The 9,430-nt window shown below is 40.9% G+C and overlaps 1 protein-coding gene across 1 annotated transcript; it reads left to right on the top strand.

Moving 5' to 3' along the window:
* Nucleotides 1-444: 444 nt before the first annotated feature.
* On the top strand, nucleotides 445-9,426 carry LOC133563451 (protein SPT2 homolog). The gene is made up of 6 exons (XM_061917585.1): nucleotides 445-935; nucleotides 5,518-5,632; nucleotides 5,706-7,169; nucleotides 8,304-8,460; nucleotides 8,548-8,625; nucleotides 8,702-9,426. The coding sequence occupies exons 1-6, from the start codon at nucleotides 879-881 to the stop codon at nucleotides 8,790-8,792; spliced, it is 1,962 nt and encodes a 653-aa protein (XP_061773569.1). The 5' UTR covers nucleotides 445-878; the 3' UTR covers nucleotides 8,793-9,426.
* The last annotated feature ends 4 nt before the right edge of the window (nucleotides 9,427-9,430 follow it).

The following is a 9,430-nucleotide window of genomic DNA, read 5'->3' as shown; positions in this document are numbered from 1 at the left end:
TCATGTATGACACATTGAATGGACTTGCTATCCCCTTTTGAATAAGAAAATGTCATTTCAGTAGGCCTTTAAATAAAGGCTAAATAAATAAAATTAAATTAAATAACAGCGTCATCATGCGGCGAGTTAACGCAGATACTAAAGGCGGAAGTGTTTTAGTAAGCTAAGATAAAATCTAGTTCCCTATTCATCACATTCAGTTGATTTCTTTGGTTATTTTGTTGCTCTTTTTTAACTATCGGCACTTTCAAGAGTCAATTTACTTAAACTGTTTTAACTGCAAAAATAACTGACTATAAAATGCGGATATTATTAAGAAATATTTATTGATAAATAATTTAGAAAAATAAATATTGTGTGCATATAAATATCTACGTATATTACATATGTATAAATGTAAAATATTTTGCTCATCGCATTAAAGCTTTTCTCAAACCCGGAAGTATGTGTCATTTGACTCATCACATTTCCGCTGAGCAGTCGAAGCATTTCGATTTTTCAGTGTTTCTCGTCTCTCCCGCACACCAGTTGTGATGGCTGGATTGTTAATATGCTTTTGTTTTCAGAATTCCTCGAATTGATTAATTGGAATCTAATGGTCTTTCTTATTCGAATACAACTTTACCTGGCATGTTAGCCCCGGCGCTGCGCTAGCTAACTTTCCTGCTTTGTGCTAGCTTATGCTTAAGACGCAACGTCGCCTTATTTCACCAATATTCACATCATCGATTTGTTTTTTTTTTCACCTATAAGTTGATTTTAGTGGCCTGGACGCAGCGCCCAATACGGCGTTGAGCTGTGAGTGCTGCAAGCAAAACGCTGGAAAAAAATAATTCGTTTGCTCATTTCCTAAAACAGCTAACGTACATGCTGTCAAAATGATGGACTTTGACAACGTCTTGTCAATCGCTACTCAAAACCGGGGTAGTGTCCAGGTAAGTGAAATTATTATTTTTATTTTCATTTTTTTCCCAGTGAAATTGGGGTTGGGATCAGCGAATAAATGCCAGCTCATCTGTCAGCGACGCTTCTAATTCAGAATATGTGAGTGGCCCAAGCGCTAACATCTACCATCAGCCTTCATTCATCCATCCTTTTCCTACCGCTTTTTCCCTTTGGGGTCGCAGGGGACGCCGGTGCCTATCTCAGCTACAATCGGGCGGAAGGCGGAGTACACCCTGGACAAGTCGCCACCTCATCGCAGGGCCAACACATATGGACAGACAACATTCACATTCACACACTAGAGCCAATTTAGTGTTGCCATTCACCTATCCCCAGGTGCATGTCTTTGGAAGTGGGAGGAAGCCGGAGTACCTATAGCAGGGGCGCTCACACTTTTTCTGCAGGCGAGCTACTTTTCAATCTACCAAGTCGAGGAGATCTACCTCATTCATATTTATAATTTATATTTATTTATTTATGAAAGAGACATTTTTGTTAACAAGTTAATGGTGTTTAATGATAATACAAGCATGTTTAACACACATAGATTCCTTTCTTTCATGAAGACAAGAATATAAGTTGGTGTATTTGATTCTGATGACTTGCATTGATTGGAATTAGACAGTGGTGCTGATAACGTCCGCATTTTCAAATGGAGGAGAAAAAAAAGTCCTCCTTTCTGTCCAATACCACATGAAAGTGGTTGGATTTGGCATCTCATTTGTCCAACTTGCATACTCGTTTTTAAACACTTTGTTATGAGAGTAGCATATGTGTGTGGCCCTTTAATGTCTGGCAGCAGGTGAGTGACGTCAGTGAGTGTGCGGGTGGGCAAGCAAGTGAGAAAGCGGTCGCTGAGGGCGGGGGAGAAATACATTGGCATCAAACTCCGTAGCTTGCTAGCTTGTGCACGCTAGCTTTCTGAGACTCTTATTTTGTTAGCACAGGCAGGATGAAACAGGTCTTTTATGGTGAAGACAGGAACTGTGCAGTCGGTCTTTAGAGTTTTGACAGTAGGTACGGAGTCTCTAGAAATAAAATGTGTTTCTCTGCGTCCGCCCTGTTAGTGATTTTTTTCTTAAATGTGAGCTCGCAGCAGCCGGCGTCATCTCACAAGATCCTCGGGTGCCGAGAATGTCAAACAACTGACGAAAGTGAAGTCTTGGTATGATTGATGATTGCTCATTTTTATGTCTATTTTTTAATGCCTGGCTTGAGATCGACTGACACACCCTCCGAGATCGACCAGTCGATCGCGATCGACGTAATGGGCACCCCTGACCTTGAGGGAACCCACGCAGTCACGGGGAGAACATGCAAACTCCACACAGAAAGATCCCGAGCCCGGGATTGAACCCTGACTACTTAGGACCTTCGTATTGTGAGGCAGACGCACTAACCCCTCTGCCCATACATATTTTTTAAATATTTGTGAAATTCCCACGTTTGTCCTAACCTACGAAATAATTAAAAAAAAAGACTTTAAGTCCTACTGAAACGAGATGTTCCTATTTAAACGGGGATAGCAGGTCCATTCTATGTGTCATAATTGATCATTTCGCGATATTGCCATATTTTTGCTGAAAGGATTTAGTAGAGAACATCCACGATATAGTTCGCAACTTTCGGTGCCCTGCCTCTACCGGAAGTCGCAGACGATGACGTCACATGTTTGATGGCTCCTCACATATTCACATTGTTTTTAATGGGAGCCTCCCACAAAAAGTGCTATTCGGACCGAGAAAAGGACAATTTCCCCATTAATTTGAGCGAGGATGAAAGATTCGTGTTTGAGGATATTGATAGCGACGGACTAGAAAAAAAAAAAAAAAGTTGGGACGGATTCCGATGTTTTTAGACACATTTACTTGGTTAATTCTGGGAAATCCCTTATCTTTCTATTGTGTTGCTAGTGTTTTAATGAGTTTAATATTACCTGATAGTTGGAAGTATGTCTCCACGGGTGTCTTGACGCGCAGTGTCTTGGGAGTCGACGGCAGCTATGGACGGCACAAGCTCAGCTTTTCTCCGGTAAGAACTGACTTTTTAACCACAATTTTCTCACTGAAACCTGCTGGTTGACATGTGGTCGGGATCCATGTTCTCTTGATCCATAGGAAAGTTTCACCTCCAGGAATTTGAAACAAGGAAACACCGTGTGTTTTTGTGGCTAAAGGCTAAAGCTTCCCAACTCCATACTTCTACTGTGACTTCTCCAATATTAATAATTGTGAATGTGTTATGGTATACTCATGATCAAAGCGCCATTGAAGACAGTGAAAATAAAAGTCTGACTGTGTAATGCCATTCTGTCTACGGTGAACAGATTGATAGATTGAAACTTTTATTCGTAGATTGCACAGTACAGTTCATATCCCGTACAATTGACTACTAAATGGTCACACCCAAATAAGTTTTTCAACTTCTTTAAGTCGGGGTCCACGTTAATCAATCAAAACAGCTAAGTAGCATATATCGCTAGGAACCAAGAAAATTGGCTCTGACGGTAGATATGAGCTCTGACGCAAAGACACCCCTAAAGCCAGGGCCTGGACAAAGTAGATCTATATAAATGTATAATATTAATGGATTAGATGTATATAGCACTTTTCTATACACTCAAAGTGCTTCACAGAGAAGTGAGAACCATTCACACCTGGTGGTGGTAAATAAATGATAAATAAATGGGTTGTACTTGTATAGCGCTTTTCTACCTTCAAAGTACTCAAAGCGCTTTGACACTACTTCCACATTTACCCATTCACACACTGATGGAGGGAGCTGCCATGCAAGGCGCCAACCAGCACCCATCAGGAGCAAGGGTGAAGTGTCTTGCTCAGGACACAACGGACGTGACGAGGTAGGTACTAGGTGGGATTTGAACCAGGGACGCTCGGGTTGCGGACGGCCATTCTCACACTGCGCCACGCCGTCCCTAAGCTACTTTCATAGCCACAGCTGTCCGGAGGTAGACTAACGAACGGAAGGGTGGCTCCCAGTTTGCGCCTACGGCCCCTTTGACTCATTCCTATCATTCATCATTCATTCACCAGTGTTAGCGGCACTGGGGGAAAGGGTGAAGTATCCTGCCCAAGGACACAACGGCAGTGATTTAGATGTCAAGAGGCAAGGAGCGAACCTGCAAACCCTCAGGTTTCTGACACGGCCGCTCTATTCACTACGCCATGCCGCTTTATGATCATTTGGACATCCAGCGTTACCTCTGTTTTTGTCCGACGAAGATCAAATTGTACAAAAACCGAAGCCATTTTTACAATTAGAAATAATGCAAGTCCACTTAAATAGTTCCAGACACCCAGAATATGAATACACATTTTATAGAAAATAACAGAATGCGGAAAACAGTGTCGAATACATATAAATTACAAACTAGTGTGTGACTCACAATACTAAGGTCCTGAGTTGAATCCCGGGCTCGGTGATCTTTCTGTGTGGAGTTTCCATGTTCTCCCCGTGACTGCGTGGGTCCCCTCCGGGTACTCCGGCTTCCTCCCACCTCCATAAACATGCACCTGGGGATAGGTTGATTGTCAAAACTAAACATTGGCCCTAGTGTGTGAATGGGAGTGTGAATGTTGTCTGTCTGTATTGGCCCTTCGATGAGGTGGCGACTTGTTCAGGGTGTACGCCGCCTTCCGCCCGAACTCAGCTGAGATAGGCTCCAGCACCCCCCGCCACCCCGAAAGGGACAAGCGGTAGAAAATGGATGGATGGATTGGTGGATAAAATTCCCACGGTTGCCCTAACATAAAAATGTAAAAAATGACTTAATACAATTGAAAAAATATTCATATATCTTTTTATTTAAAAAAATATCAACATTGCTATTTCATATTTCCCACTATTAAACGCTTTTTGATCATTTGGACATTCAGTGTTACCTCGGTTTTTGCCCGACAAAGACCAAATTGAACAAAAACCCAAGTCATTTTTCCAATTAGAAATAATGCAAGTCCATTTAAATCGTTCCAGACACCCATAATATGAATACACATTTTATAGAAAATAACATCATGTGTAAAATACACATAAATTACAAAGTAGTGTGTGGATGTGAGTGTGAATGGTTGTTTGTCGATCTGTGTTGGCTCTGCCTGAGCCCAGCTGAAACAGGCGCCCCTGCCCCTGCAACCACTAGATGGACAAGTGGTAGAAGATGGATGGATGTGTGCATGTTTTGATAGAAGTCATTTTGAGTCCAAGCCTTGCAACATTTCTTATCTTAAGATAAGAAAGAACCAATTACTAAAGTGGTTTACCAACTGACTTTCTTGCAGCTCAATACCCTGTTCAAAATCATCCTGTTTGCTTTTTATTCTAAATCAGCTGGGATATGGTCCAGCTCCCTGTAACCCTCAACAAGGAATATAGTTGAATGGGTTTAGAGTGGCTTGCAACAATCGTTGCCTTGGACACCTGTTGTGCACTTGGACAAGCCTTACTACGACTGTAGGCAGCCTCCCGAGTTTCTTAGGCAGTGTTACTTTTTAGTAGAATGTTGTAAACTCAAATTCAACTGCATACATTCAGTTGTTTTTCTCTTCTAAATAGAAAAGATACAGTTTACAAGCTGGCCCCCCCAAGAAGGACCCAAAGTCAAAAAGTGTGAATCCAGCTGCTATACAGGCGCACCTGAAAAAGCAGCAACATGAGGCCAGACTGAAAGGTAAGAAAAATATATATTTGGGTACACATTTTGGACTTGATAATGATGAGTTGTATTTCTGTATACTTTTCAGAAATCGAATTAAAGAAGCAAAAGCAGGATCTTGAGGCAAAAAGGGTAGAGTTGAAGTCGGATCGTAAAGCAAGAGCCATGGCCTCTAGAACGAAAGACAATTTCCGAGGTTACAATGGCATTCCAGTGGTAGAGGTGCCAAAGAAGAGGAGGACAAAGCAAGAAATGGAGAACGAAAAATCAGAAAATGGCCAGAAATTTCAAAATTATTCAATTGACCCAGAGGAGGATGAAGACAATTACGAGTATGAACAGACAGATTCAGAGCCCGATCAAGATCCAGAACCTCTAAGACCAGGAAAAATCTCAAGTATTAGTGGGAGTAGTAGCGGTAGCTCCAAGTCCTTGCCTAAAAAACCTAATGGGCCATCCAAGCCTCCTTCATCCTCCATGAACTTTGCAGACTTGCTGAAATTGGCAGAAAAGAAGCAGTTTGAGCCAGTTGAGCTAAAACCGAAGGTAGTGAAGGAAGAAAGGCTCCGTACAGCCGAAGAAATAAGGGAACTGGAGATTGAACGCAAGGCTAAAAGTCGCAACAGGAGCCCAAAGACTCAGCCTAGTTCTACTGTGGTAAAAAAAACTATGTCTGATAAAGAACAGAAGAATTGTAAACTACAAAGGATTGTTTCGGATAAGCCCAATCAGCCCGGCGGGATGAAGAAGAAGCCTCAATGTACACCTTCCTCTAAGACCTCTTCTGGTGAGAGAGATAGAGACCGACCCAAGACCGTAGTTCCTTCGAAAGCAGCATCTACTCTGATTCCAACCAAACAAGGTGTCCCTAAGACCTCATTTAGTCATACACCTAGCATTTCAAATGATCTTAGATTAAAAAAGGGAAGCTTTTCATCTGTTCAAGGAAGACCTTCTGGCATAATTCAATCCAGGCCTATTGGTACATCTGTCAAAGAGCTCAGATCTCCAAATGATAACCCACAAAAAACAAGGCCTACTCAGGGTAGCTCAGTAAAGAAGGAACAAGCACTTGTAAATCCTAAATCTGGAAAAGGAGAACAGCCAAGGTCTGGAAACCATCCTGCGGTAAAACCGATTGGTAATTCTGTGGTTAGACCTTCATCAAGTGGTCGTCCTAAAGAAACAAATAAACCTCAGCCAAGACCATTGGGAACAACCCAGGCAAAACCTGGTGGGAGTACTTTACACAGTCACCCAGCAGGTAGTGGAGCCCGTCCACTGGGGTCCGTACAGGGTCGAGCCTTTAGTGGAGGACCAGGGGTCGGAGTAGGTCGAGGCGCAAGTGGAGGATCAGTACCCAACAGGCAACCTTCTGGCAGCTTTGGATCAGGACCTGGTAGACCCAAGTGCACGGTGGTGTCTGAGACCATCTCTTCAAAAAATATGGGCGGACCCAGACCAGGCGTTCCTCCTCGGCCAGGCATGCCACAAAGACCTGGTATGGCCCCTAGACCAGGAGGGCCAATCAGACCACCCAACAGACCTCCAGGTAAATACCATGAAGACAATACAACTTCTTTGTAAATCAAGTATATCACTTATTTTCCTCAATATGGAAAGTGTGAACATAAAAAAAAAAAAAATTATAATATTTTATTTTTAATTGGAATTTGTTTTTAAATCTGTTCTTTCTAATCCATTTTACTCTCCTAGCCGCACAGGCAAATCATATTGTCGAAAAATGCATTTTCCCATCGATAACTTGATATCATCAGCGGCAAGTGCGTGCTCAATTAGTGCGCGAGAAATATATATACATACGTATATACAGCCCGGCCCTTGGCCAACCCAATGTGGCCCCCGAGCCTAAAAGTTTGGGGACCCCTGCATTAGGGTGTTACCACCTACTTCTTTCTACTTAAATCCCCAATTTTGATAATTTCAAAGGTTTCAAATAGGGTTAGCTACAGTGGGACTGGATTGTTTTTGTGGGTTTTCTTTTTTTGAGGAGAAACAATGGGCTGGGTGCTTTGGAGCAGCGTTCAAGGACTAACAAACAGCATACAAAAAATATCGTTCATAGAGAATACATTACACTCCTACATATGTACATTAAGTAAAGATGTTGTTTTTCACTTAGATTAAATGTCAATTTAGTTTAATTTGAGCTGACTCCATATCATTGTTTCAATGTCCATTTCTCTGTTGATGCAATTGTTGATGACTGAAGTTCTGATATCAACCAAAGCTCCTCATCCCACCCCCCGGATTGTAAATAATGTAAATAATTCAATGTATATACTATGATGATTAACCTGTGTGATGACTGTATTATGCTGAAAGTATATATTTGTACCATGAATTTATTAACGCGGTCCCTGACTTAAACAAGTTGAAAAACTTATTCGGGTGTTACCATTTAGTGGTCAATTGTACGGAATATGTACTGAACTGTGCAATCTACTAATAAAAGTTTCAATCAATCAATCAATCAATTGGAACCAGGTAGTTTGGTTGAATAACCTTTCATGGTTCTGAATCATAATTATATTGTGGGGTCGTCTGCAACACTGCATTTATACTTCAAGGATAAAATATTGGTTTGTTATAACTTCCTGAAGGTCCTAAAAACACAGTCACTTGACTCTCAAATTTGCCTTTATTAATAAAAAATATTCTTCAGATCCCATGTTACCACCCATCACCATTGCATACAAGAGAAAATATGAAGAGGAAGAAGAATATGATTCTGAAATGGATGACTTTATTGATGACGGAGATGATGAGCAGTCAGAGGTTTCTAAACACATTAAGGAAATCTTTGGCTACGACCGAAACAAGTAAGTTTTGTTTAATGTTTGCTGCAAATCAACCCTTTGTATGGCATTATTAGATATTACATACTGTATATTTTTCATCCAATTCAGATACAAGGATGAAAGTGACTATGCGTTAAGGTTCATGGAGAGCAGCTGGCGAGATATGCAGAAAGAGGAAGCAAGGAGGTAATTAAATTCAGGATTTATTCCATGAGCTGTTGAATTTACGCATTGTGATCATTTTTTCTCTTGTCCATATTAGTCTTCGGATGGCTGTGCATGAAGACTTGGAGGAGGAGAGAAAAGAGCAAGAGGAGATGAAAATGAATAGCAAAAGGAAAAAAACTAACTAATGCACTTAAAAACTGTTGCAATGGACACAAAAAGAAGACTGCTGTCAGCTGGCCAGCAATAGGACCACTTGTTTGACACGTAAAGCACAGTGGCCATCAAATCATAAACTGACTCTTCAACTTACAAGTGACATTGGAAGATGCATTTTGGTTACAGTCAACCCAGAACGGACCTTAGAATCTAAATATGCACAGATGCTTCAGGACTTAGGCTGAATTTATAGCTTCGATGCTTCAGGACTTAGGCTGAATTTATAGCTTCAATTTCTACCCCATTATTTATTTAACTGTAAATGCAGAGTCCCATTTCCTAAAAAAAACAAAAAAACAGTGGTATTTTTTTTAAGACTGATATCTGCATACTGGCAGGTGCTAGCAGTGTCACGCATTTCACATGTGGTTGAATCGTTATTGGCTGATTCACATAACATATTTGTAACTTGTTCATTTTCTGACCATTTAGAAACCAAACTTTGCATAAAAAGTTGTATTTTCAAACTGTAGAATATGAAGTTGGTTACAGAATATTTATCAATTATGGCAACAACATATTTTGTCTGTTTGTTCAATCATTTATTAATTGTGTATGATACAATATAGACTTTTGACTAAACATGAGTCAAAACCAATTGTATTCT

Source organism: Nerophis ophidion, linkage group LG12 (assembly GCF_033978795.1).
Source record: "Nerophis ophidion isolate RoL-2023_Sa linkage group LG12, RoL_Noph_v1.0, whole genome shotgun sequence".
Taxonomy (NCBI): domain Eukaryota; kingdom Metazoa; phylum Chordata; class Actinopteri; order Syngnathiformes; family Syngnathidae; genus Nerophis; species Nerophis ophidion.
This window is presented reverse-complemented; position numbering and strand designations above follow the sequence as displayed.